The sequence below is a fragment of the Lynx rufus genome, unplaced genomic scaffold (assembly GCF_022079265.1).
Source record: "Lynx rufus isolate CCGP_SWC_20201006 ecotype Redwood Valley unplaced genomic scaffold, mLynRuf1.p SCAF_4, whole genome shotgun sequence".
NCBI lineage: Eukaryota > Metazoa > Chordata > Mammalia > Carnivora > Felidae > Lynx > Lynx rufus.
Window position 1 is genome coordinate 7,747,470 of NW_025814856.1, and position 27,881 is coordinate 7,775,350.

General features: G+C 55.6%; 3 protein-coding genes and 1 long non-coding RNA gene across 7 annotated transcripts; 2 read left to right on the forward strand and 2 right to left on the reverse strand.

The window, feature by feature from the left end:
* Nucleotides 1-6,538: 6,538 nt before the first annotated feature.
* Nucleotides 6,539-17,807, reverse strand: RAB3D (RAB3D, member RAS oncogene family). Of its 3 annotated transcripts, none has more exons than XM_047095659.1 (5): nucleotides 17,643-17,807; nucleotides 16,014-16,254; nucleotides 15,249-15,367; nucleotides 15,036-15,160; nucleotides 6,539-9,210 (listed from the first exon to the last, which is right to left on the reverse strand). In XM_047095659.1, exons 2-5 carry the CDS (start codon nucleotides 16,239-16,241, stop codon nucleotides 9,023-9,025), a joined length of 660 nt encoding a protein of 219 aa, XP_046951615.1. In that variant the 5' UTR covers nucleotides 16,242-16,254; nucleotides 17,643-17,807; the 3' UTR covers nucleotides 6,539-9,022. The 3 variants fall into 3 exon arrangements, with proteins under 3 accessions (XP_046951615.1, XP_046951614.1, XP_046951613.1); XM_047095658.1 differs by having other exon boundaries at nucleotides 16,014-16,272; nucleotides 17,695-17,806; XM_047095657.1 differs by having other exon boundaries at nucleotides 16,014-16,272; nucleotides 17,643-17,806.
* Nucleotides 17,808-18,996: 1,189 nt separating this feature from the next.
* Nucleotides 18,997-21,400, reverse strand: TMEM205 (transmembrane protein 205). 2 transcript variants are annotated; one of them, XM_047096021.1, is made up of 4 exons: nucleotides 21,317-21,400; nucleotides 20,649-20,757; nucleotides 20,378-20,541; nucleotides 18,997-19,362 (listed from the first exon to the last, which is right to left on the reverse strand). In XM_047096021.1, the coding sequence occupies exons 2-4, from the start codon at nucleotides 20,746-20,748 to the stop codon at nucleotides 19,057-19,059; spliced, it is 570 nt and encodes a 189-aa protein (XP_046951977.1). In that variant the 5' UTR covers nucleotides 20,749-20,757; nucleotides 21,317-21,400; the 3' UTR covers nucleotides 18,997-19,056. The 2 variants fall into 2 exon arrangements, with proteins under 2 accessions (XP_046951977.1, XP_046951978.1); XM_047096022.1 differs by lacking the exon at nucleotides 21,317-21,400 and adding an exon at nucleotides 21,237-21,308.
* Nucleotides 21,401-21,647: 247 nt separating this feature from the next.
* Nucleotides 21,648-23,796, forward strand: LOC124524335 (uncharacterized). The gene is made up of 3 exons (XR_006965218.1): nucleotides 21,648-21,736; nucleotides 23,179-23,266; nucleotides 23,377-23,796. It is a non-coding gene; the product is annotated as an uncharacterized LOC124524335 (long non-coding RNA).
* Nucleotides 23,797-24,132: 336 nt separating this feature from the next.
* CCDC159 (coiled-coil domain containing 159) lies at nucleotides 24,133-27,881 on the forward strand. The gene is made up of 11 exons (XM_047094546.1): nucleotides 24,133-24,150; nucleotides 24,569-24,602; nucleotides 24,907-24,995; nucleotides 25,087-25,168; nucleotides 25,360-25,555; nucleotides 26,180-26,247; nucleotides 26,329-26,405; nucleotides 26,753-26,874; nucleotides 27,105-27,187; nucleotides 27,539-27,652; nucleotides 27,806-27,881. Exons 1-11 carry the CDS (start codon nucleotides 24,133-24,135, stop codon nucleotides 27,808-27,810), a joined length of 888 nt encoding a protein of 295 aa, XP_046950502.1. The 3' UTR covers nucleotides 27,811-27,881.

Sequence of the window (27,881 nt, forward strand, 5' to 3'; positions counted from 1 at the left end):
TACACTGCCTGCCTTACAGAGGGCCTGAAATACAGCGATAACGAGGAACAGAGATCACTGTAGGATAGTGACAGCGGCCACAGGACCAGGCACTCAGTTTGTGAGTTCAGTCCCCATCACATACCTTGAGGTGGGGACTGCTTTGCTCCCATTTTACAGATGAGCAGACCGAGGCACAGAAAGGTTCCAAACAGCGAATCGGCACCTTGACAGTGTTACTGCTGTGTTTTTCACCTGTGTTCGCCACTCAAATGTTGGCTCGGCCGAGGCAGGGGTTACGTCTTGTGTCGTACATTGCTGGGCTCCCAGTGCTTGGCTCCCAGCAGGCACTCAATAAATGCCTATTAAGTGAAGGGGGCCGGCCAAGAGCAAGGTCAAGGCAGCTCAGGCTTCCCGAAGGAAGAACTGCCAGGGGCCTAGAGAGCGGAGCTTCTCTGTGACTGTCCCCTCGCCTGCAGGTGGCTGTTCCGCCCACACACCGGGGCTTCCGCTCGTTGGCTCTATGACCGAGGTCAGGACCCCGGCCTCCCTCTCATTTGTAAGTTTGCGCTGGCCCATTGTTGAGTCGCTCGTGATGGGGAGGCCATCCGAGGCTTCGCACCATGTCCTACCCAACTGCAAGCCATGAACTGATTCTGGGAAGTGAGTGTCACCAACGCCAGGGAGGTCCTGCCCAAGGGAAGGGACCCAGGGAGGCAGTGGTGGAAAGGGGATGACTTCTCCGTCATCTTCTTCTTTGAGGTGCTCTCCCTCTCTCTCTGCCCCTCCCCTGCTCGCGTGTACATACACACCCTCTCTCAAAATAAATAAACTTTAAAAAGGAAGAAAATCCTTTAAAAAATAAACAATAAAAGCTTAAAAGAAACGAGGCATGCAAAGAAACAAGAAAGTGGGGAGAGAGAGACAGACAGACAGACAGCGTGAGTGGGGGAGGGGCAGAGAGAGAGTGAGGGAGACACAGAATCCGAAGCAGGCTCCAGGCTCTGAGCTGTCAGTGCAGAGCCCGACGCGGGGGCTTGAGGCCGAGAACCCCTGATCTGTACTTTTTAAATAGCCATTTTTTTCATTGTACAAATTTATATTGCATCTATGTTTACAAACGATACCACACCCTCTTCCCCAAAGAGGTCACGATAGTCAGGATCCCAGCAGGGAACAGAATCGAGCCCCGAGGTGGTCCTTTTAAGAAATTTTCAGGGGCGGGGCACCTGGGTGGCTCAGTCAGTGAAGAGACCAACTTCGGCTCAGGTCATGATCTCACTGTTCATGAGTTCAAGCCCCGCATCAGGCTCTCTGCTGTCAGCACAGAGCCCGCTTCGGATCCTCTGTCTCCCTCTTTCTCTGCTCCTCCCCAACTCATGCTCCATTTCTCTGTCTCTCAAAAATAAACATTTAAAAAAGAAAAAAAGGAGTTTTCAGGGGCTTCCTTGCTGAGGTGCGGGCAGGGTTAAGAAAAACGAGGGATGAGGCACCGAGAGGCTGGCAACATGGGGAGCTTTTTACTTCTCCTAAGTCTGAAGGGGTAGGAGAAGAGGGGCCATCCGACCTATGGCTGCAGTCTTGGAGGGCTCAGGATGGGCAGAAGAAAGGAGGGAGTGGGGAAGAAATACTCCAACTTTTCCTCCAGCCTCTCCCATCTCCTGAAGGTGTTTCCTATTGGCCAAAGCTAACAGGAAGTGGAAGGGCAGGAGGTTCTGGGAAATGTAGTTTGCAGGACCCAGGGCAGAGCGGAAGAGAGTGAAGATAGGTGGGAAACAAGGGGAAAACGACCAACGCTCATGATGAAAGGCCTCCACTTTCTGCTTCTAAGACTGATTGTGTAAACAGAGCAAAGTCGCTCCAGCCTGACCATGAGGGACCTTCAGCTCTTTGTCAAACCCTGCCCTTTACTTTTCTGGAAGAAGATGCTTCCGTTGTCAGTGTCTCCAATTTGATTTGGGTTCCAGAGGTCCCTCAAGTTTGTTCAATATCTCTTTCTTTTTTTTTTAAGTTTATTTATTTATTTTGAGTGTGTGTGTGTGTGTGTGAGAGAGAGAGAGAGAGAGAGAGAGAGTGAGCGAGCAGGGGAGGGGCAAAGAGAGAGAGAGAATCCCAAGCCAGTGCAGAGCCCGACTCGGGGCTCGAACTCATGGACTGCGAGATCATGCCCTGAGCCGAAACTAAGAGTCTGACGCTCAACCGACGGACCCTCCCAGGTGCCCCTGGTTCAATATTTCTTTCTTCTCCCCTCCCAGCTGCCAGGAATTCTTTCCACTTTGCTTCTATTCATCAAACTAGGCTGACAGACCTGGGGACAGGCCATCTGGCCCACCGGGCTGCTGGAGATTTTGCCTCATTGTTTCTCTGTGGCACTCACTGCTTTTTGGAAGGGAGATTGGTAATAAAAGATTTGGGAAAGCACTGTTAGCCTGACCCCTTTTTCCTTCCATTTTTTTTTACACCAACTGGCAGTGATTTTAGCCCCAAGGGCCTAAAAGGGATAACACGGCCTCCTTCTCATGAAATTGTCTTGTTTTTTCAATTATTTTGTGGAAAAAAATCTGTTTTTCAACGTTTATTTATTTTTGAGAGAGTGCAAGCAGGGGTGGGGCAGAGAGAGGGGGACAGAGGATCTGAGGCGGGCTGTGTGCCGACAGCAGAGAGCCCGACTCGGGGCTCAAACTCACGAACCTCGAGATCATGACCTGAGCCCAAGTTGGACGCTCAACCGACTGAGTCACCCAGGTCCCCAGTCTGTGAAAGAAAATCTTAAATATTCACAAAAAACAAAAGAACTTGTCCAAAAAAACTCTTATATCCCCATCACCCGGATTCAACAATCACCAAGAGCCCAACAGGTTTGCTTCATGATTCCTTTTTCCCCTTGAGGAAGTATTTAAAAACGGATCCCGGACAATGTCATTTCCCCCTTCGTACTTCAGTACACATCTCTAAAGTGCGTACATTTGCGTCAACCCCAATGCTCTCATCGCACCTGACTAAATGTTTGTGTCCCCCCAAATTCCCATGTTAAACCAAATACCCATTTATTTTTGAGAGAGAAAGAGAGAGACGGACAGACAGAGCGTGAGCAAGGGAGGGGCAGAGAGAGAGGGAGACACAGAATCGGAAGCAGGCTCCAGGCTCCGAGCTGTCAGCACAGAGCCGGAAGCGGGGCTCGAACCCACGGACCGCGAGATCATGACCTGAGCCGAAGTCAGATGCCTAACCGACTGAGCCACCCAGACGCCCCATGAGAACTTTTGAGATGTGCTGTCTTAGTAACTTTCAAATATGAATTAGGGTATTATCAATTACAGCCCGCATGCTGTACGTTACATCCCCAGGACTTACACATTTGGTTTCTTTGAATCGGATCCAAATAATGTGCACACATCATGTCTTCTTGTCATGTCTCCTAAATCCCTTTTACTCAAATTAGAGCGTGCGTTAAAATCCTCTGAATATTCTGTTCAAGCCCAGAGGCCGGCGGCCCCACCTCCAGGGCTTCTGACTCCAGATCCGGAGTGGGACCCAGGGCTCTGAATTCCAAGCAGGTTCCCAGCCGGTGCTCCAGAACATGCGCAGAAAACCGCTGTTCCGGGTTCTTCCTCCTCGTCTCCAGTCCCACCAACCTTCGATTTGTGGCAGAAAGAGCGGGGAATACTGGGGAATGCCGTGCCTTCTGGATTGACTCCTCAGTGCTGTTGTGGTCCCTTTATCTTCTTCCTCCCTCCCCCATATTTCCTGTAAGTCACTTGTTGCCAGCCCTGGCTGTCCCTTAGAACCTCCTGGAAGCTTTCACAAAATACCCAAGCCTGCACCCCCTCTCCACCTTCTGGTTTGATTGGATTGGGCGGGGGCCTGGGACTCTGATTGAATTGGATTGGATCGGGCTGGGGACTCTTACATTTACCAGACGATTCTAAGGGGGTGGCTACGGTCATTGAGGAGAATCAATAAGCGAAGGGCTTCATCCAATGACCTCAGCCACCTGGACCAGTTCTGTCACTGGGGATTCCAAAATGGCGGTTTCTCTCATCTTTCCATCCTTCCTTTGGGGGGATTTGGAGAAAGATAATATGAGCACGTGTGGTATTTGTTATTGCCGCAATCACTTCCCACTTCAGGAAAGGAGGCTCCCACTTTCCTCTGGAGCCAGCCCACCTCTCCGATTTCCATCCCTAAGCCTGTCGGGCAAGTGGTCTCAGTCAGCCAATCAGAATGTTCCAGCTTTCTGTCCCATGTTCTGGTTCAGGCAAGGGACCCAAGCTGGTCAAGGATGCTCGGCTTGGGGACTTTGGATACGGTGCCCAGCTCCCATGAAGCTCACCTCGCCTCGTGAGGGCAAGGTTGCAGAGCAAAGGCACTGGGAGCGGCCGAGAATCCTGGGACGGTGTGCAAGTCCCTGGACCCAGCTCACTCTTGAGCCCTGCAGTTCATACATTCACTCAACAAACATCTGTGGCGTGCTTGCTGTTAAGTCACAAATGAACCGTTTTTACTCACAACACTTCTGGCACCGCGCGCGCGTGCACGTGTAGGGGTTTCACAACAAACAATTCTCTCCAGGGACCAACTGGGTGTCCTAGAGTTCAATTCCGACACTACCCGGAGTTTGAGGCAGATACCAAAAATGGTAAGGACTCAGTCCCACGAGACTGCCCCCACTTCAGACACCGGTTACAAGGATTGGGTCCCCAGGTGACCTATACTGTCTGACTTGGCCCCCAGCCCCAGGCAGAGGGTTCCGACGATCCCCCTTCCCTTTCAGGCTTCACAATTAGAATGACTCACAGAACTCAGTAAGTTTGTCAGTTACTATTGTTAATTAGGCACTTAAAAAAAATTTTTTTTTAATGTTTTGTTTGTGTTTGAGAGAGAGAGACAGAGACAGAGTGCGAGCAGGGGAGGGGCAGAGAGAGAGAGGGAGACACAGAATCCGAAGCGGGCTCCAGGCTCTGAGCTGTCAGCACAGAGCCCGACGCGGGGCTCGAACTCACAACCCTGAGGGATCAAGACCTGAGCTGCGATCAAGAGTCAGAAGCTTAGGGGCGCCTGGGTGGCGCAGTCGGTTAAGCGTCCGACTTCAGCCAGGTCACGATCTCGCGGTCCGGGAGTTCGAGCCCCGCGTCGGGCTCTGGGCTGACGGCTCAGAGCCTGGAGCCTGTTTCCGGTTCTGTGTCTCCCTCTCTCTCTGCCCCTCCCCCGTTCATGCTCTGTCTCTCTCTGTCCCAAAAATAAATAAACGTTGAAAAAAAAAATTAAAAAAAAAAGTCAGAAGCTTAATGGACTGAGCCACCCTGGTGTCCCAAATGATGAAAGGGTACAAATCAGGAACAGCCTAATGGAAAAGACGCACCGGGCAAGGTATGGAGAAGGGGCGCGGGGCCTCTGTGTCCTCTCCAGGGGCGCCCCCCACCTCCCTAGCCCCTTAATTGGCCACTGGGGATGAACTCGATCTCCAGCTCGGGCCTGTCTCCCCTCCCCGGAGGTCAGGGTCTGGGCTCAGAGTTCCCACCCTCTCGTCTTGGCTTGTTCTTTCTGGAGACCAGCCTCCATCCCGAAGCATACAAAACACACTCTTATCACTCCAGAGATCCCAAGGGCGTTAGGAGCTGTGTGCCAGGAACCCCAGGACAAAGATCTAATATTTCTTTTTTATTCTGTCAAACAGGAAATGAGCTGGGGGTGGTGGCGAAAAATTTTTAAAAATCCCTGCGTTTGAGGAACTGTCATTGTATTGAAAGAGGCGCTTGTTTACATTAAATAAGTAAATTGTATAGCGGTTTCCATTCTAGGGGCTATGTGGAGAGGGACACAGGGAAACGGACATTAGAAATGCTGCAGAGACCCTCTCTCTCTGCCCCTCCCCCGCTAGCACTCTGTCTCTGTCTCTCAAAAATAAGCAAACATTCAAAAAAAATTAAAAAAAAAATGCTGCAGAGAGGTTACAGCACTAAACGCGGGGAGGGAGGGAAGAGGGAGAGGGGGTCAATGAGAAGGTGAGATTTGCACAAAGAGGGCTTGAGTGAGAGGAGCCATTTGACTTCAGGCAGGGGGCATGGCCAGTGCAAAGGCCCTGGGGCAGGGGCCTGGTGTGTTCAAATAGCAGCAAGGCCAATGTCACTGCAGCATTGCAAATGTGGGGGGCAGGTGGGAAGAGCTGAGGGAAGGGAAGTGACAGGTCAGATCATGCAGGACCTTGTGAGCCGCAAGGAAGACTTAGGCATTTACTCTGAGTGGGAGCCATGGAGGGTTCTGAGGAGAGGAGCAATCTGCCTCGACCCGGCTATTCACGGGCTCCCTCTGGCTGCAGCGGGGAGGACAGATGTCTTACCCCGCCCCCCCCACCCCTCCCCACCACACAGCAAACTTTCCAGGGCCCAGGTGGTGGGCACGAACCTTGGTTAGAGGCAGCCCCAGACCCGAGCCTCTCTAGCCTGATTCAGGTTCTGCCGCAGAACGCACGGCCCTCGACCAAGCATCTACTTGGCTGATTCAACCCCTCTCTTCCTGGAAACCACGTTTCACTAATGGAAATACAAGAACAAGGGCATCTGGGCATAACGGCTTTATTTTCTCTTGTGGATAAAAGTGCTCGTCTTGCCGAGTGGACATCAAAGAATCGCTTACACAGGAGAACCACATCCAGTAATACAAATGACCGAGCCGAGCGCTCCCTCCGTAGTGTTTCGGGATGGAGGCGAGAAGCCGGTTCGTGGCCTCTCCCGACTCCACTCTCCCCGGAGAAGCGGCTTTCCCGCAGCGTTTGGCTTCGTTTTTGTTTGTAAAACTCAACAAATCTCCGTCCCCCTGCCCGTGATCTTCGAGGACATTGGTTGCGGTTCCCCAGAGACCATCGCGAGTTAAGCCTCCCACCTAAAATTATAAAATAACCACTTGCATTATTTTTAGAAGAAACAAGCCAAAAAAGGAAAAAAAAATCCCTCTCCTACATAAACCTAGTCTTGAGAAAACCCAGAGGCAGCTCGCTGTCTCAGGGCTACTCAAAGCTGAACTGTTCAAAAATCTTGTGTAAACACAAGGCTTAGCCCACGTCAGGTACGAGACACAGGTTGGTCCGTCCCTTTAAATAATAGCAGTCTGGTCCACTGTTTTGTTTTGTTTTTTTTTTGTTTTCTGGCAGCAGCCTGAGAAAATGGGCTGGCTGACACACTCTTGATAGACCATGATGCATCTTAACAGGCTTTTTCCTAGCTGCCTTAATTTCTCTTTTACGCTAGAGCAACTAACATTTTTGACTCCTGCCCCCAACGTTCCCCAAACTCGCTGTGCGTGTTTCCAGAAACTTGTCCGTCTCACCCCTGTTGTCTGATGTGTTGGCTTACAAAGCTACCCTCGCTTTGAAAGCTCTAAGGGCAGCCCTCGGCAATGGGATGAACGGGGCCCTCTAGAAAGAAATTCGATCCACAGCTTCTATAAAGGGAAGAGCTAAGTTGAACTTCCAGCAGGAGGAGGCTGAGATCTTTAAGGCTCCAGGAAGTCATTTTGGTGTCAGGGGCTGGGAGTGGAATACGAACCATCTGTTCAGGCCATCCTCACAGGGCCTGTCAAGTTATGGGAGGTTAGTTGGTGTGCCGGGGCCCAAACAGGCGCCATGCCACCGGAGTTCGGACTTCGGGGGGTAGGAGGGACACTGAGTTGGGGTGGGGGATGGAGGTCAAGATGTAGATCCTCAAACTGCACATAACCTCCCAGCAGGAGCCTCCCTGCTGGCTGGGGACCCCAGTCAACCGGGGAGACTGATTTCCAGCCCACCCCCATCAGCCTGCCCCTCCCGAGCTGTATCTGCGAATCCCATGTGGCAATAACCATTGCACAACGCTGCCTTCTTGCCTCTTCTGCCCAACCCTAAAGCCTCCCTTAGAGGGACGCCTCCATTTGTAGGAAGCATCACATCACTGGGCCCCACCACTGATGTGACTCAGGAAATGGACTCTGGGTCCTCAAGGGTCCTCGATGGGGAAGAGCCCAAGTCCTTCCGTCGGCAAGCCGCCAGCAAGAGCAGGCTATAGGAACATTGCTCAATTTCCTTTTCTAGCAGGATGTAGGATGTGGAAAGACCTTGCTTAAAACATCGCCAGGCAAACGGGGTCTGGGAGAGGCAGGTATGGGCAGGAGGGCCGGGGCTCCTGGCTCTGAGGCTAACTCCTGGCAAAAAGTCCCAGGCAGGAACACCCAGGGTTGGGCCATTCTCTGCCCAGCCTGATGCGGCCCATAATTCTAGAATTCAATCCAGGGATCAGAGATCTAGCGAATAGAATAAAACAGTGGCAGGGTTGTGGGTGATGTGGAATACTGGGGAAGCTCAGAAGGCACTTCTGGGGTCCCTGAAGCCGGCGGGGGGGGCAGGGGGGGTGCTGGGGGGTGGGGCTCTGACTTCCTGTCCCTTTACAATGGGAAAACCTGCTTTAATACTGTGTTCACAGGCAGCCGATCTGCAGGCCAGAAGGGAAGGGTCTGTGCGGGCGAGAATCACCTCCCCGCCTTGGAAGCTTGAGGTCTGAGGAGGTTCACGGGCAGGCTTGGGACCACCCCGGGGGACCCTGAGAAAGGAGTCGCCTTCCACATCTCCGAGGGTGAACTCTGAGGACTCACACCGCAGGAGGAAGAAGACGAACGAACCAGCTTGTGAATTCCAGGCAACGCCCAACACAGAATGGACGAGAACAACAGTTCTAACCCAGAAGGCACTGTGGATGCCCCTCCTCCAGACGGGGTGGGACAGGCCGCCCTTGCTCCCTCCATTAAAATGGTTGAAAGGCAGCAAGCTCGCGCACGTCAACATCCCCAGACCCCGCCTGCCGTGCAGAGTCCCCAGGGTCTGGAGCTCATGATAAGGCTGCTTTGGGCAAGTTGGCGGCCATGGCGAGAAGATGAGCCATGCGGGAGTCGGGGCGGCTGACAGCTGGGGGGAGGGAAGGGGGTGCCCTGAGCTTAGCAACAGCCCTTGTGGCTCATGCCTCGGTCACAGTCCCTGCCGAGGCAGGAAGGGGTGGACAGGGGTTGGGGACCATCTCTAGCAGCTGCAACCGCTCGGCTCGGGGGGTGGGGTGTCCCCCAAGGCCGGGCCTTTCCCATTGCTGCCCGGGCCGGAGCTGGGTTCTAGGGACTCATTCATCTTCTCACAGATGACGTCCACCAGGCGCTCGAAGACCTGCTTCACGTTGATGTTCTCTTTGGCACTGGCCTCGAAGAACTCGAAACCTGGATGGACACAGGGTGGGAACACCAGTAAGCCCGGGCTGTGGCATCACCCAAACATGGCTTCCGAGCCCAGGTCTGCCCTTCGTGCAGCCGTGGGACCTTGGCTGAGCGCCTCGACCTCTCGAAGCCTCAGTTTGCTCATCGGTAGGATGGGAACGACGCTGATGCTGATAAGACCTGTGGCGGCAGCCCCCCGTGGGGACTATTCTAAGAATCTCCTTGTCACAGAGCAGTGGCCGCAGGTGACGTTCTGGTGGCCAGCAGGCACGTAAGGAACGGCAGGTTTCCCAGGGGTGTATGCGATGCATACCGTTCTTGACCCACAGAACGGGCTAAAGATGGTAATAAGGATAATACTAAATAACAACAACAATAATAATAATAATAATAAGCAGTGCTGACATCATCCTTACTATGGTAAGCGCTTTTCTCAGCATTTTCTGCAAACTGACTCATTTCATGATGCTCTGAGGTTCATGCTATTAGAGTCCGTTTTACAAATGAGGAAACCAAGGCACAGAGAGGAAAAGCCACTCATCCAAAGGTATCACACGGCAGAGCTGGGATTCACACCCAGGCCGCCTGGCTTAAGTGACGATAGTTAAGAAACACGAAATACATATTTTAGATCTAAATAAATAAATGATGATAAATATCCCCACGGTCCCACCTTGGGCCTCAGGAGGGAAGACACGTTGGTTGAGTCCTTCTGGGGAGGAGGACACGAGGGTCCTTTATATATATATATTTTTTAACATTTATTCATTTTAGAGGAACAGAGAGACAGAGCATGAGTGGGCGAGGGGCAGAGAGAGAGGGAGACACAGAGGCCGATGCGGGGCTTGAATCCATGAACCATGAGATCATGACCTGAGCCGAAGTCAGATGCTTAAGCGACTGAGCCACCCGGGCCCCCCAGGATTTTTTTTTTAGGATTTTATTTTTAAATTTTTTTTTTCAACGTTTATTTATTTTTGGGACAGAGAGAGACAGAGCATGAACGGGGGAGGGGCAGAGAGAGAGGGAGACACGGAATCGGAAACAGGCTCCAGGCTCTGAGCCATCAGCCCAGAGCCCGACGCGGGGCTCGAACTCACGGACCGCGAGATCGTGACCTGAGCTGAAGTCGGACGCTTAACCGACTGCGCCACCCAGGCGCCCCTAGGATTTTATTTTTAAAGTAATCTCGACACCTCACGTGGGTTCGAACTTACAAGTCTAAGATCAAGAGTCGTATGCTCTACCAACTGAGCCAGCCAAGTGTCCCTGAATATATTCTTAGCATCAGAGTGACCAGCATACCTGTCTCTCATTTTAAAAAAGCTTGTCCTGGGGCACCTGGGTGGCTCAGTCGGTTAAGCATCCGACTTTTGATTTTTGGCTCAGGTCGTGATCTCACGGTTCGGGGGTTTGAGCCCCATGTCGGGCTCTGTGCTGACAGTGTGGAGCCTGCTTGCGATCCTCTCTCTCCTTCTCTCTCTGCCCCTCCCCTGTTCCCTCTCTCTTTCTCTCAAAATAAATAAATAAACTTGAAAAACAAAAAACAGGGGCGCCTGGGTGGCGCAGTCGGTTAAGCGTCCGACTTCAGCCAGGTCACGATCTCGCGGTCCGTGAGTTCGAGCCCCGCGTCGGGCTCTGGGCTGATGGCTCGGAGCCTGGAGCCTGTTTCCGATTCTGTGTCTCCCTCTCGCTCTGCCCCTCCCCCGTTCATGCTCTGTCTCTCTCTGTCCCAAAAATAAATAAACGTTGAAAAAAAAAAAACAAAAAAAAAACAAAAAACAAAACAAAACGAAACTGGTCCTCCCAAACGTGGAAGGTAGTAAATATACTTTGGGGACTTGCCTGTCGTCCCTCGGCTACAAAAAGCGGGCTGTCAACCTAAAAATAAGGGCGTACACGTACATGACAAGGCTTTCCGCACCCCGGAAGGCTGGCTCAGGCTCTGCCTAGGGGTCCCCGATATGTCCGCACCCACCACACCTGCCAAGTTGGGCCAGGGATTCAAACACCCACCATACTATGCACACAGCACCGGGCTAACAGGCCTCTCTCCCAGCACCTGTCATGCCGCACTGTAAAAATGTAATTGTAATTAAGTAATTACGTGTGTAATTACCCATTTACTATCTGTCTCCGCTACTGGAATACCAGCTCCAAGGTGGCAGGATTTCTGTATGCCTCGTCTGGTGCCTGGCCCAGAGCAGGTGCTCAGAAACTACTTGCTGAATGAATGAATGAATGAATGAACGAACGAACGAATGACAGAGGCAGGGCATGAACTCAGATCTCTTACTCCAAGCCTCGTGATCATAAGTGTCACTCCACTGTCCTCCTAAGCAAGACTGGCATTTCCTTATCTGCGTGCAGCTCTGTCTCCAACAATCTTAGGGTTTTTTTTAATACTTTTTTTTGCTGATTATAAATATTCAGTGGAGAAATCCGCCGAAGAAGTTAGAAACTCCTGAAAACTACCAAGACAGAAAAGCTACCTGTGATTTTATCATTGAGAAACACTTACTATTGGTGTCTTGATATTTAGCTTTCCGCTATATATTTTTTTTAACATAAATACACAATCATTGGGGTTGGGTCTGCAGGGGGTATGTGTGCGCATGTGTGCGTGCTTGCGCGTGTGGTTTTTTTTATTTTTTTAAGTTTCGAGAGAGAGAGTGCAAGCAGGCGAGGGGCAGGGAGAAGAGAGAGGGAGAGAATCCCAAGCAGGGTCCGCGCTGTCAGCACAGAGCCCGACGCAGGGCTTGAACTCACGAACCGTGAGATCTTGACCTGAACCGCAATCAAGAGTCGGACGCTTAACCGCTGAGCCATCCAGGTACCCCATGTGTGTATTCTTTTCCCTACAAAACTGGGGTCAAATTCTGCCTCCTGCTCTGTATGTCAATATTTGAAACTTAATGCCAGGTCAGACACCCCCCCCCCCAACTAGATGTTCTCTGCAAGGTGTGGGCAACATCCCCAAGTGTTCCAGCCCATGGCTGGGTCATAGCTGATTTTTCCCGGTTCCGGGCAAATTGGGGATCTAGTCCCCAGCAGCAAAAGCTGACTCCCCAGCATACCTGCAATTGAGAGCCAAAGCCAGAGCTTCCAGAAAACACAGGGAACAAAGGAGCAGGTTAAATGACACCGCAAGGGAGCAAAGAGGCAAATCTCAAATGGGAAATATTCCATAGAACAAAGACCCAGTTTGTCCAACAAACAGATGGTAAGAAGAAAAAAAAAGAGAGAGAGAGAGAGAGAGAGAGGGGCGCCCAGGTGGCTCAGTTGGTTAAGCGTCTGACTTCGGCTCAGGTCATGATCTCACGGTTTGTGGGTTTGAGCCCCACATCGAGCTCTGTGCTGACAGTTCAGAGTCTGGAGCCTGCTTCGGATTCTGTCTCTCTGCCCCTCCCCCGCTTGTGCTCTGTTTCTCTGTGTCTCTCAAAAATAAATAAACATTAAAAAAAAATTAAAAATGACAGAGCTATAATTAAAAAGAGAGAGAGAGAGAAAACCGTTCTAGTCCGGGGTCCCTGACCTTTCTCTGTAAAGGGCCAGATAGTAACTACTTTAGGATTTGCAGGTTGTTATAAGGTGCCTAGAGTTTTTTGTACAAAGCATCAATAATAGTTCACAATCACGCTAGCTGAGATTACGATACATTCTACGTGCGTGCCCGGCTGTGATACCTGCTTCGTAGGTCGTAACTCATTTAACCCCCGCGACAACTTGACGTGGTGAGGCTGTTACTAAATCCACTTCACACAAGAGGGAGTGCGGGCCCAGAGGGCTGAAGTCACCAACACAAGAGCACAAACCGATCGAGAAATAATACGAGTTAACGTTCAAACGGGGCCGGTGTTGGCTTATTTCATCTTTCTAACAGCGCTAGGAAGTAGGCACAGTTTTCACTCTGTTTCCCAGATGGAGAAATGGAAGCACAGAGAGGGGGGGCGATGTGTCCAAGGTCACACAGCTAGTGGGTTGCATAATGGGGTTCTAGCTCCTGAGTCTGGGTCCTTAACCCACCTTCCCTTACAGTGGTCACACCGTCTCCTGCAACGGGAGTCCTAGGCAGGGCTTAGGATACTAGAATACTCCAGGCCAGATTCCCTTTGAGCTTAAATTTCCATTTACCTGATTCAAAAAGGTAGGCTGAAAAAGCCCTCCTTCCACCTTGTACCCTGGCCCCCAGTTCTCGGACACACACAGATCACTGTTGTGACTAGATCCTTTGTATCCTCCCGGAGTTTCTTCAGGCAAACATAAATATATATTCTCATTCTTACCCTTTTTATACACTAATGCAGGGGTCAGAAACCTTTAAGTCACAGGCAAGATCTGGCCCATTGCCTGTTTTTATAAACAAAGTTTCGATGACAGTCACACTCACTCATTCAGTTATTTTCTGTGGTAGCTTTCAAACAGAGCTGAGGGGCGACAGAGACCCTAAGGCTGAAAATATTTCCTATCTGGCCCTTTAAGAAAAGATTGGCTGATGGGGCACCTGGGTGGCTCAGGTGTCCAAGTCTAGATTTCGGCTCAGGTCATGATCTCTCAGGGTTGTGAGTCTAAGCCCTGTGCTGGGCTCCACGCTGGGCTTGAAGCCTACGTAAGGGGCGCCTGGGTGGCTCAGTCAGTTAAAGCATCAGACTCCGGCTCAGGTCACGATCTCACAGTTCGTGAGTTAGAGCCCTGGGTCGGGCTCTATGCTGACCGCTCAGAGTTTGGAGCCTGCTTGGGATTTTGTGTCTCCCTATCTCTCTCTCTCTCTCTGCCCCTCCCCTGCTCACGCTCTGTCTCCCTCTCTCTCTCAGAAATAAATAAAACATTAAAAAAAATTAAAAACAGGGGCACCTGGGTGGCTCAGTCAGTTAAGCATCTGACTTCAGCTCTGGTCATGATCTCGCGGTTCGGGAGTTCAAGCCCCGTGAGGGGCTCTGAGCTGACAGCTTGGAGCCTGGAGCCTGCTTCGGATTCTGTGTCTCCCTCTCTCTCTGCCCCTCCCCTGCTCACACTCTGTCTCTCTCTCTCTCTTTCAAGAATAAATAAACATTAGGGGCGTCTGGGTGGCGCAGTCGGTTAAGCGTCCGACTTCAGCCAGGTCACGATCTCGCGGTCCGTGAGTTCGAGCCCCGCGTCAGGCTCTGGGCTGATGGCTCAGAGCCTGGAGCCTGTTTCCGATTCTGTGTCTCCCTCTCTCTCTGCCCCTCCCCCGTTCATGCTCTGTCTCTCTCTGTCCCAAAAATAAATAAACGTTGAAAAAAAAATTAAAAAAAAAAGAATAAATAAACATTAAATAAAATGTAAAAAATAGATAAGTAAAGTTAAAAAATGACAACAACAACACTTGCTGAGCCGCAGACTAAAGGAAGCGGCCAAGCCCATTTTTCCACAGTAAGCATATAGCCCAGAGATCTTACCAGAGCAGAGCATAAGGAAAGTGCTCGCCCTTTTTCACAGCTGTGTAGTATTCCACAATGTGACTATACTTTATGTTTGGCTGCTTCCCCCACCGTGAAACATTTAAGAGGTTACCGAGGTTCCCCTCCTGCCAACAGCGCTGTGACTCGATATCCTTGCCACTTCCCACATGCGTGGCACGTTTGTAGGATACATTTCCAGGAGTGTTTTGCGGCAGGGAGGTGGGGAATACCTGTAACCGAATTCTCTGAAATTAAATGCGGAAGGTGTCGCACATATGGGTATTTTTCCTAGCAGATCCTCAAAGGGCAAAGGGTTGCTGACTGCGGTTGGACCTGGAACCCAAGGGCGGGGACTGGGGTTTGGTCTGAGGGGTCCGGGGCCTGGGGCCCAGGCTGGGCACTAACCAAGGTCATCAGCGAGCCTCCGGCCGTCCTCGGTAGGCACAACACGCTCATCCTCCAGGTCGCACTTGTTCCCCACGAGGATGACCTGCGCGTTGTCCCAGGAGTAGGTCTTGATCTGAGTGGCCCTGTGGAGTTTGGGGGCCATTAGGCTAGAGATCGAGGGTCAGGGGGAGAGGGCGAAGGTCAGGGTGTCAGTGGTCAGCAAGCACTCACCAGTCCTGCACAGCGGTGAAGGACTCCTGGTTGGCAACATCATACATGAGCAGGAAGCCCATGGCGCCGCGGTAGTAGGCCGTGGTGATCGTGCGGTAGCGCTCCTGGCCCGCCGTGTCCTAGGAACACAGCAGGGTCAGGCGGCTAGGTGCTACTCTGCTCCCCACCCCACCCCTGCAGGGTCCCAAGCGGGGCACCACCCCGTGCTCATAGCCCCGGTCTGCCGGAAGACGTGGCCCTGCCCCTGAGGAATTGCCAGTCGGAGGCGTCAGTGCCTCCCACAGACTCGTAAGCTCCCTCGACCTCGTCTCCAAGACCAACGTGGCGACCAGGGTCAGAGAGCGCCGTCTTGACGCAGACACCCCGGGGCTCAACACCATGACAATCATCACCAGCAGCCTCGCTGGGAGGGAGAGCATCTCCGAAGAGCGCAGAGGCTCAGCGGGGGGACTTTGGGCTCGCCCCTGCGATGGTACCCAAACCTCTGCCCCGCTGGTCACCAGGACATCTAACCTGCCTTGGATGGGCACTGTCTGCCCCTCAGACCCCACAGGGCAGGGCCTACCCCCCTCATCTTGATGAATTCATCTCATAGATACTATCCCCCTCCTCTTCACCTCTACCCCAAGCCCCCTCCCCAACCCTGGACCCCTCCCCACAGCCCCACGCCCTATCATGGACATCCTCGGAGGAACCCCAGGCCCTCCCGGCCCGCAGACAGACTCCCGTCCTTCGCCACAGACCCACAACAGCCGCCCGGCCCACCCAGATCTGCAGCTTGATCCTCTTGTCATGGCGATAGACCGTCTTGACCTTGAAGTCAATGCCCACGGTGCTGACGAAGGCAGGTGTGAAGGAGTCGTCCGCGTAGCGGAACAGGAAGGACGTCTTGCCCACGCTGCTGTTGCCGATAAGTAGCAGCTTAAACATGTAGTCGAAGTTCTGGTCTGCTGCATCCCGTGGGCCTGTGGGGGGGTCTCCGGCCGATGCCATCTTGGCAGAGAGCCTGCTGGGGGCGGAAGGGCTGTCGCCCCGCAGAACAATAAAACACCAGGAATGGCTGCGGTGTATACACCAGACCTGGATTCAAATCCTCCCTCTGCCACTTGGAGGCTAAGCGGCCTCCGACGCGTCACTTGCTGTCCGTGGGCCTCAGTGTCCTCGTCTGGAAAATGGGGACGTTTATCAAGTGCAAGGGCCCAGGTTGTAGGGGGCACATGGAATGCCTCCTGTGGCCACTGAGGAACCAGACCCTGCAGAAGGCGCAGGTGTGGACTTTGCCCCACAGTGAGCAGCTGGCTGGGCCCAGGTGTGAGATGGGGGGGAGGGGGGCCTGCCAGCTGGTGGATAGAGCCCCCCCCACCCCACTCCCGGGCCTGGGTGTTGACTTTGGCAGGGACACCTGCCGTGACACCCCCTCCAAAGCCGGGTTTAACCCCCTCCCTGACCTCCACGGGGAGGGGGGATTTCAGTGGACACAGTCCAGGCTTAAAGCCCAGATCTACCCCCAAATGGGTACTGCCACCTTCTGTTTGTCAAAGGGGTGGGCCCGTCTCCCTCCGGGCAGGGCTGACTCACCCGGGCCCCAGCCCCAGCCTGCAGAGGCTGCAGTGACAGTCCCCAACTCCAAGGAAGCCACACAATAAGAACCCTACCACCACCCCTCCACCCCTGATCCTGCCTTTCCTGGCAATCTGTCCCCGCAGCTGGGCTGCTTCAGCTGCATCAGGGACCCTCCCTCAGCCCTCACTGCCTCCCTAGGCCTCAGTTTCCCCAGCTGTCTATGGCTACTCCCTGAGCCACACAAGGAGGCGATCCAGGAGGCCTGGTTGAAAGGAAGGCACCCGGGCAGAGGAACCCTTAGCAAAGCTATTTCTCAACTGCCTGTGGGGCTTTTTTCCATTTTAAAAGAGGACCGAACCTGTGCGCTTTCCTGCCCAGCCCTCGGGGCCCCACCCGGTGTTCCGGGAGAACGAGTTCGAGGAGGGGAAGACAAGTGGCAGGAAACCTTTCCCCATGCTGGGCAGGGCCGCCAGGCTGGGGCCCTTACCCCACCCCCCAGCCCCAGCCCACCTGTCAGCCTGTGCCACCTCTTCCTGACCATCTGCCCACCCTCGCTCACGCCTGGCACTAGATGGGGGTCCCCGGAGGGCCTGGCCTTGTCCCTCTGCTGGATTCGGGGCGCCCCCGCCGGTGCAGGGGGGCTCAGGAGCTTCCTCCCATCACCATATGGTCCCATCTCCGGTTCCCAGCTGGACTCTCCGCCCCGCCCGCGCCCCACTAGCGCTCCCCGGGGAGCCCAGCTGGGTGGGGGCGAGGGAAGAGGCGTTCCCCCTCCGCTCGCCTTTGTTCCCGGGGCCCCGGGCCCTCCCTCTAACCCCCGGCCCCCCAGACCTGCTGGGAAGCGGATGTACGGGGCAGGCTACGCTCCCTCCGAAGGGGTCACCTCGCGTGGCGGAGGCGCTCCCCGCGGGCGTTCGTCCTCCGAACTCGCTGCGGCCCGGCCCCCGCCCCGACGCCGACCCCTCAAGCCGCCGCCGAGGCCACCGCCGCTGCCCGCAGCCACCCGGATCCCGCGCCGGCTCCGCCCAGGCGGGGGAGGAGGGGCCGCTCCCGGGAGAGGGGGGGCGGGGCCGAGTCCGGGGCGGGGCTTGTAAAAGCCGGCGCCGTGAGGCGGCGGGGAGGGGGTAGCAGAGGCTGGAAGCGGCCCTAGGCTTGGAGCGGTCTAGAGCCCTCCCGTCACCAATAAACTTCTCATTTTTCCTAACTATACGTAGAGCGCCTACTACGTGCACAGAAGTGAAGAGCGTGGATTCTGGAGTCGGGTTCGAATCCCCGCTCCATCAATGTCTAGTTCTGTTCCACTTTGGACGTGTTCCTTAACCCCGCGGGCCTGGTTCCCCAACCGTCCAGGGGTCCATAACAAGAGTCCCTACCGCACAGCGCTGTGTGAAGGCTCTGATCGGTGACAGTGCTTGTAAAGTGCAAACCCTGACCCTAAAGCCCGCTAGTCCCTGCGAAATACACTTCCGGGCCCTTAGAATTAAAACCTTTTACAGATAAGGAAATGGAGGTTCAGAGCCGGGCAGTCCCTTGCGGGACACACTTGGCATCCAGGCCCAGCTGAGGCCCCAGAGATTTTCTTCAAGCCATGAGAGGATCTGCAGGCTTTGCTGGGATCCATACCCCAGTAACTGCACCTGAAGCCACTTCTCCGGGTCCCCTGTTGCTTCCAGGAACAGTAGTGGCTCCCTCTCAGGGCTATCACGGGCCGGTCGGGCACGCACGATTCAGGAAGGGCCGCGTGGGATCAGTGACAAGCAGTCCCCAAATCTCCATGGCACTCAACATCCAAAGCGTGCTTCTCACTCGCCCTGGTCACTGTGGTGAAGGGGAAAATGTGGCTAACCGTGCACGGGCTCCCACGCCCGTGACTCTTCACATTTCCGTGGCTTTGGCAAGTCCTGTGGCCGTCCCCGATGTCGGGGCGGGGGGGGGGGGGCGGGAAATACGATTGTTCCCTAGGGATCAGAACCAGCCATTGTTACAATAAGACACGGTTTGTGCAACGGTCAGTGCCGTGTCCGGCACACGGAGGAGCCCAGTCAATGGGCCCTGTTATGGGAAGAGCTTGGGGGCTGTGATGGTAACATCCCGAATCATCAGGCCACGTGAAGGAGGTAGCGAAGCTCTACCCTGGCCCCCGCCTCTGCCAGCTTTCCGGTTGGGAGAAAAATGACAGCAGCCGTTTCCAAAGAAGTGTTTATTGACACCGGGGCCCTCAGCAGGGCCAGAGAGGCAGCGGGTGCTACAGGCTGCTGAGGCCCAGGGCGAGGCCCGCCAGACACAGCCCGTTGCTCAGGACGCAGCCCAGGTTGCACATGGAGGACAGGCCGTGGTAGCGGAAAAAGATCTGGCGGAGGACACCGTACTTGGGGTCCTGTCCCCGCAGCTGGCGGTAGGGGTCGGGGCCCTGGTGGCTGCCGGGCACCTCCCCGCCCAGGCCCCGCTCCTTCTCCACCGCGTGCAGGGCCCACATGGCGGCCGTGGTGCGGGGCTCTAGCCAGCGGGCGTTGATGGTGGACAGCGTGAGGCTCAGGAACAGCAGGAAGAGCTGGCGGGGTGGTGGAAGGGCAAGGTGAGTCATGCGCAGGAGGCAGGAGGGGTCCCCCTGCGTCCTTAGAAGCCCAGAGGGGGGTGGGAGACAGCATTAGGTCAAAGCGAAGGCCTCCCTCTCCTTCCCCGAACCCAGTCTAGAGGCCCCAAACGGAGCCCTGGCTCTCAAACCCTTGAGGCCAGCAGCTCCTAAGGAAAGGCTCTATCACTGTCTCCTCTGTTCCCCCCAACACCTTCTGAGCCTCTCCTCCTCCGATACCCAGACTGGAAGTTTCCACAACACAGCCTTGTCTCCTCCCTTCCTGTTCCCCCAAACTGGGGGCATCTCAGGGCAGAACCTCTCTTTCCCAAACAGAGACAGAACACCATAACCTTCCCCCCCCACCAAAGAGAGACTAAGACGGGGTCCATCTCCTCTGTGAACCCCGCCCAGACTTCAGAAGCCGAGACTGGGCCCACAGGGAGCGAAGAGAAAGTCCTGTAAATTCTAGTTACAGATAGTCCTACCCTGTCTCAGTGGGATTATTCTGGAAACCTTTGTCAGGCCTCACCTGCCTACAGCTGCGGAACATAATGGGGGGGGCAGGGGGAGGGCAGGATAGAGAAATATGAGATGCAGAGATGGTTCCCTGCCTTGTGGCTGGGAAAAAGTGTGGATGGGAGTGGGGAACTGTAAATTCCCAGTCGGGCTGGTTTTTAAACAATGAGCTGGGGTCACTGCCCCAACCCAGCTGAGTCACCACAACTTGGCAACAGGCCTAGCCAGGGAAAAGAGAGGCAGCAGCAGCCAGCAAAGAGGCGCTGGGGGATAGACAGGGCTACTAGCGATGGTTGTGCAGGCTGTGCACTGCTCAAGGGTATCCAGAGCCCAGCTTTGTACCCACCAGGAAGGTGCCGTGGCTTGTTTTTTGTTTTTGTTTTTGTTTTTAGTTCTCACAAAGGTATAGCCATAGGTGCTCAGTGGGGTCTTGGGAACGAGTCTCCAGAGGGCAGTGGAGCCCAAGCCCGCATACCTGGCTGGCTTCCCAGAATGTGAGCTGAGCCCAGGCATGTTGTGGAGCCAAGATGCAGAGGTTGATGAAGGCACAGCCCATGGAGATGTGAAAGTAGAAAGGGAAGAGTTTGCTCTGCACGAGGCCGAAGGTATGTCGGGGAAGGCTTCGGAAAAGCAGGAAGCCTGTGGGGTACAAGGGACCACACACCTGTTAGGACGGTTCCAGGTCCCCCCCCCCCATTCCTGTCTCCACCCCGGGCACCCATGATGTCCAGGTGGAGGGTGCCTACCTGAGACGAAGGTCACCCACATTTGCATGCCCCAGGCCCCTGACAAGACCAGTAGATGGACCATCTTAATCAGGCTTCCTGGACTCCCACTTTCCTCCATCCTGCAGGCCTGGGAAAGAGGCACCGGGTGGCTCAGAATTTTACCTTTGCCCCATGGCCTTCAGCCTGTGAGCCTGCTCAAGGCCAGGGTCACCGCCAACCCAGCAGAGATCGAGGGATACCAGCCCGGGGAATGGGAGTGGGGAGGACCCAGAACAGTCCTGTGACGACCTCCAACCCCATCTCTCCAAATGTCAGCCTTCAAGATCTCAGGCTCTCTGGACCCCAGCATCCACGCCGCCTCCGAAAGCTGAAAATTTCAGTTAGGCCCAGGAGTACAAATTCACAGCCCTGGGTATTCAGAGGTCTTCCTAGTGATTCCCCCCAATCAGCTCAGGGACCTAATTCTGACAGTAAAGACCCCTGTTCTCATCTCAGGATCCCGGATATCACTACGAAGATCCCCATAGCACCCCCGGAGATCCCGTCGAATCCTGGGAAACCTCAAATCTCATCCCGAGGAGACCGACCCTACCACTGCACCCAGACCTCAACCCGCAGCACCCAGGAGTCCGAGAACAGAGGCACCCAGGCCGTATCTCGTAGGGCAGGTGGCCTGGGCTTGCTACCTCACTCCCGCGCTCCTAGGTGGCCCGCAGACCTCGTCAGCCACCTCTCAAGAATTCATCCCGCCTCCCAGCGAAGTCCGAAGCCAATTGGATCTTAGATCTGCCGCCCCCCCCCCCCCCGCACCACCCTCTTAGATATTGACTAATCGATTAGCGGAAACCAGCCTGGAATCCCGCCCCGTCGACTAGATTTTATCCAATTACACCGCGGCTCCTAAGATCGGCGGAAGCAGGAAGGCGCCAATGAGGCCTTTGGCTGCATCGGAGGGGGCGGAGCTAAAATGTCAGCCACACCCCTCTCTGTGACTCTACCTTTAGGCTTTGCGCGTTTTAATGCGATGGTGTCCCCACGGGATCAAATTTCAGCGTCACAGCTGGGGACTGGCTTTGCGGTCCCTGAGGGGAGAGCATGAGCAGGTGGTATGTGGTAGGTGGGGGTGGAAGGGGGTAGGGAGCCAGGAGGGCGCAGGAGTCTCGGTCCGGAGGGCGGGGCTCAGGCTAATGACCCCGCCCCCTTCCCCCAAGAACTCTCCCGGGGACAGCGGGAGAAACAGATGATGTGGGAGGGGTAGGAGGAAGGTTATGGGGAAGGGAGGGGGGCTCGACTGGGGACCTGCCCGCAGTTGGGGCTCAGAAATGCATCTTTCCTTTTTCCCTTCAAGCCTCCCAGGGCTCCTATGGTTTCCCAGGTTCTCAGCGTGACGTGGGAGGACAGTTGCCCACTACTGTATGTCAGGCACTGGCAGAGATTAATTTACTTAATCACAATAACCCAGCAAGGTGGATAGTATGACATCCCATTTTTATAGCTGGGGACGCCGAGGCATGGAGAGAGGTTCAATAACTCTCCAACATCACACAGCCAGGAAGGGGCAGAGCTAGGATTCGAACCCAGGCCACCCAGCTGGAGAGTCTCCTCGCTTAATCATCATGCTCTACTGCCTCTGGAAGTGCGGGCCTCCCGAGACAGTGATTCTTGAAGGGGTAGCCTAGAACATTTCGGGCAGAAGAAAAGCTCCTATATCGCAAAATGGGTATAAAGACCCAGTGAGTGCTTATGGTGGTGCCCAGCACTCAGTGCGGTGCTCAGAAAATATGAGCTTAAAAAAAAAAAAAAAAAAGACTGAGGAAGATTTTACAAAGCAAATGCTGAGTAGAGTTGTGAAGGGCATAGAGGAGTCTTTTAGGAGGACTGGGCCAGAGGAAGGGCACCAGCCAGCCCAGCAAGGGCAGAAGGAAAAGCCCTGGAGTGTGGGCTTTTTGGCTGAATGTGACTCAGGACAGAATGCCTTTCACCTGGGAGTTTTTCCAGGCAGACCTGCCCCAGGTCTCCACCTGTACCAGCCCTGACAACACTGGAATGTTGAACAGGGGGCATGAATGTGAGACCCAGAGCTGTGTTTTTAAACTTCCCTGCTTGGCTTTCAGTGCCTTGCTTGAGCTGCCCTGCTAACCTCCCGCTTCCTCTTGGACCCTACCTTAGCCATCCTGAATTTACCAGCACAGAGCACGCGGTTCCACACCTCCATGTTTTTGCAACACGCTCTTCCCTGCTGGGAATGCCCTTCCTTTAGTGCCCAATGCCAAGATCCTTTTTTTGCTTTTAGGCTCTTCTGAGGCCTCACTTTCTCCTGTGGGGGGGTCTTCTGGATCCTTCTCACTACCCAGCCAGTGGCTGGGGCTGGAATCATCTTTCATCCAGCTTCTGCTCCTGCCACAACTGGGAGGCCTTGGGTTCAGGGCTGAGGCCTCTCTGGGGTATTAGGGGAGGTCTGGGGGTGTCAGGACATGGGGGCTGGTCTCAGGGCAGCCCCGTGTCCCCCCCTTGTTGAAGCGACCCTCTCCTGGCTGGCCTACTCCAGGACCCTGACTACTCTCTGCCCTGCTCCTCATCTCCCTTACCCTCCAACGTGTGTGTGCCTGCTAACGGGAAGTGTGACAAGTACTGGGGTTTGTTGAGGCACTTCCCTAGGGCTGGGGAGCTGGGAGGGGCTGGAGGGCTCTGGGTGGGCCCCAGGAAGCCCTCACCCCCTCATTCTCCCACCCCACCCTCTGTTCAGACTCTTCCTCAGACAAGACCTTGGACTATACAATTCACTGGTCCAGGACCCCAGAGCCAGAGATCTTGGGGCCAGCTGCTTCTGAGAACACAGTGCGGAGTATAGACTGGAGGCCTGGGAGGGACTCAGGGCCTCAGTCGTGTGGGTCTCCTCTCATCCAGAGCCCAGACTCACAGGAGCAGTGTAATGACCAGGACCTGAAGAGGCATCAGAGCATCGCTAAGGTCACCCCCACCCGGGGAAACCCTTCCTGGCCACACCACAGTCTACTGCTCCGGGACTTAGGGAGGGAGCCATGGGGGAGGGGGACGGGTCCTCCTCAAGATGTGTGTCTTCAGCACCCAGAACAGCACCCGGTGCTCAGCCGGCCCACACTAAAAATGTCTTTTTTTTTTTTTTTAATGTTTATTTATTTCTGAGACAGAGAGAGGCAGAGGATGAGTGGGGGAGGGGCAGAGAGAGTGGGAGACAATCTGAAGCAGGCTCCAGGCTCTGAGCTGTCAGCACAGAGCCCGACACGGGGCTCGAACTCACAGACCGCGAGATCATGACCCGAGCCAAAGTCGGACCCTCAACCGACTGAGCCACCCAGGCGCCCCAGAAATGTCTTAAATGAGTGGACGAAGGGATGAATGGAAGGGACGCACGATTGTTTCTTTGTGGGGTCTTGTCTGTGATTGTGTCTATGGTGGTGGTTGTGGTCGTGCGTCGGAGATGGAGGCGGGTGGATGCCCTGGGTGTTACCACCTGGCGGGCATGGCTGTGTCCGAGCTTGTGTGGCTGTAGCTGTGTTTCAGTGATCATGCGTGTTGTGCTTCGGGGCTGCTGGAGCTCCCTACAGGCATGGCCTATGTCATTTGCCCCTAAGGAGGAGGGCCGTTGCCTGAGCCCAAGCCAGGGACGGGGCTCTGCAGGCGTGTGCTGTCATACAGGGGCAGCCCCCGGGCGTGCGCAAGTAGGGGACAAGCCACACGAGTATACCTCTGACCGTGTGTGGGCCGGTCGGGGGGTGGGGGTGGGGTGGGCGGTGGTGCGCACAGGTGCATAGCGGCAGCTTTGCCTGCACGCAGGGTCCGGGACCCCCAGCACTCAGCAGACCCAACTCACGCCCAGCCCCACACACGATGGGTTGGGGTGAGCAAGGAGAAACACAGAGATGACTCTCTACTGCCCTCATGTCCCTGTTTCCTAGAAGCCCTTGGAGGCCAGCTCTCCCAAAGCCAAAGGTGAGAAACCTCCCTCCCAACACGACCGTGTGTGGAAGATCTGCCGGGTCCTACCTCCACCCCCTGCCCTGGCCTGGGAGGAGCCACGCCATTGCTGGCCGCTTATCCCTGCCCCAGCATCAGCTGGAGTTTTGCCCCTGACCTTGTCCCGCACGCCTGCCTCTCTCCCTCCGCCTCCACAGACCCTAGCTCTTGACTTTGCCCCTGCCCCTCGCTCTCGCCTGAGTTTCTGCTGACCCCTGACCCCACCTCGCCCCCGCCCCCACCCCTCCTGGCCGCGGCTGACTCTTACCTCTGCTCGTAGTGAAGTCCACCGTGATGATTCCTGACTCCCAGAAGCACCTGCGATGCGAGCTGGAGTCACTCAAGAGCCAGCTACGGGCCCAGACCGAGGTGTGAGCCACCTCCGCCCCGCCCTCAGCAACCTCTGGCCCTGTTCTCCCGCTCCCTGCCCCTGTCCCCAAGCCCGACCTCTTCCCCGCAGGCTTTCGAGTTCCTAAACCACTCCGTGACCATGTTGGAGAAGGAGAGCTGCCTGCAGCAAATCAAGATGCGACAGCTTGAAGGTGAGGACCGGCCAAGGGTCAAAGTCAGGCTGGGGGCTGGTCCTGTTGAGGGCAGCTGGGTTAGCCCAAGGTGAAAGAAGTTGGGCGAGTCTAGGGTCAGGGTCAGGGTCAGGGTCTGGCCAGGGATAGGGCAAGCTGGGTTCAAAGCTGGGCGCAGGCGTGGAGGGGGCTCAGTCCAGTCTCATCTGCAGAGGTGCTGAGCCCCGTGAGCCGCCAGGCAGAGAAGGAGCGACACAAGTGGGGCGTGGAGCAGGGACGGCAGGAGCTGTATGGGGCCCTGGCTCAGGGCCTGCAAGGGCTGCAGAGGACCCTGCGTGACAGTGAGGAGGTACAGAGGGCCCGCACCACTCGCTGTCTGCAGCTGCTGGCCCAGGAGATCCGGGACAGGTGGGCATCGTCAGGAGGGCAGGTGGGAGACGGCTGTGGGGGGAAGGAACCGAAGGTGGGGTGAGGCGGGTGGGAGAGGCCTGAGTAAGGGGCACTAGGACTCTGGAAGGCTTGGGGGACAGACGAGGGGATGAGGAGGCAGTGAAGCAATGGTGGGGGGAGGGGTGTGTGGGAAGCTGGAGGCCAGAAGGCAGGGAGGACAGGAAGCTGGAGATGGGATGGGGAGAGAGAGCAGGGGACCAGGAAACTGGAGGTGACCTGGGAAACCGGAGGGAGGAGAGGCTGAGGGTATGGGAGTAGAGTATGGGAGGCCAGAGGGGCAGAAGGCGGGAGACGGAGGCCAGGCAGCAAGAGGCTGAGGCAACGGGAGGCCGGAGGTCAGGAGGCGAGGACGAGGGGGAAGGACTGGAGGTGGGGGAGTAGCCGTAGGAGGGGCAAAGTGGGCTGGCAGGTTGCGGGAAGGGGCAGACCCTGGGGGAGGTGCGGGGGGGTGGTTGACCAGATGGGACCATGGGAGCTGGAGGCTTGAGGAGTCAGGCTGGCAAACGGGAGGGCAGAAGGCCAGGAAATAGGAGGCCGAAGGCTGAGCAGGGACCGTGGGTCTGGGCTGCACTGTCCCCTCAGCAAGAAGTTCCTGTGGGAGGAGCTGGAACTGGTGCGGGAGGAGGTGACCTTCATCTATCAGAAGCTCCGTGAGTGCCCGGAGCCCACAGCCGGGGGGGGGGGGGGTCCTTCTGCAGCTCTGGCCCCCCTGAGTCCCCTCCCCCCTACAGAGGCTCAGGAGGACGAGATCGCGGAGAACCTCATGAACATCCAGAAGGTGCAGAAGACACAGGCGAAGTGCCGCAAGGTGAGCGGAGAGGACGGGACCCTGTGGGAGTTGGGGGCAGGGGGAATCTCTGTCGGCCTCCTCCATAGGACTGGGGCTGGAAGGTCTGGGTTCAAATCTCAGCTCCGCCACTTACTGCTATGTGACTGTGGTCAAACCGCTTCGTCTCTCTGGGCCTCAGTTTCCCCATCCAGATAACGGGCATAACAGTCCATCCCTACCTGAAGGAGTTGCTGCATGAACCGAATGTTAAACACTTTGAGGGCAGCCTGACGTGTAATACACAGTGAGCGTTTTTCACCATGGCCATTGTTAGTGCTATTGTACTAACTAACATCCCCCGCCCCCCACCCCCACCTCGGCCCCAGGTCCTGACCAAGATGAAGCAGCAGGGGCATGAGACCTCCCACTGGCCGGAGACTGAGGAGATGCCACCAGGAGGCAGTGGCTCCTGGAGGGATGACCTCCAAAAGGAGCTGAGTGACATATGGTGACGCCCTGCTCCCACCTAACCTCTGACTCCTGACCCTCACCGCCCCCCCCCCCGCCCTCCCACCAGTCAGATCAAGCAGCGACCACCAGAACCCGGAACCCACCTGAGTCCAGACGTCCCTCTCCTCCCAGGACTCACCTCTACCCGTGTCCCCACCATGGCCCTCCTGCCCCAGCCCTGAGCAGCCTGGAGTCCGCCAGGGCCCCCACCTCCCCATCTCCCTGCAGGTCTGCCGTGCACTTGCTGGAGAACTCCTTTGATGGCTTCACCATGTCCGCAGGGGGCTGCCCCAGGGCCTGGAACCTCAGGGGTGAGGGGGATGAGATGCCCTCTGGGGAGGGGGGAGGTGTGGGGGGTTCCTTCTCCAGTTACACACATAGAGGTCACGTTCAGAGGCCGTGTTCGGGGGCCACATCTGTTGGATCTTGTTCTAGGGTCGTATTAAGGATTTCCATCCAGGGGTCACTCAGGGTCACTGGGATCTTTTTAAAAGATCAGTGGGGTAAAATTCAGGGGTCACTGAGGTCATACTTTGGTATCGTGTTGGGTCACATTCAAGTGGCATAATCAAGGGCCACTGGCCCCTGATCATGATGCCACTCAAGGGTCACATTCAGGGCTCGTGGGTAAAAGGCCAGAATTGCACCTGTCCCTCCTGCAGGCTACAAGGGGCACCGATGCCTGAGCCCTCTGTTCCCCTCCTGGGACTCGGACTCAGACTCAGACCAGAACCCTTCCCAGCCACCGTTCAACAAGAGCCACTCCTTCCCACCTGGTGCGGATCCCCCCTTGCCTCACCCCACCCTTCCCCTCTTGGCCCGCCCTGGAATGGACCCTCCCAGCTCCCCACCGGGGCATCGGCTCCCTGACCTCCAGCCCTGAGGTCCTCTGGGCTAAGCCGGGCCCTGACCCTACTCTCTCTCCACAGCCTGAGCAGCCGGGACTGCTCTCCCTGAAGACCCCTCCAGAGAGAAAATAAACTAGCCAAGACCCTCTTCCACCTG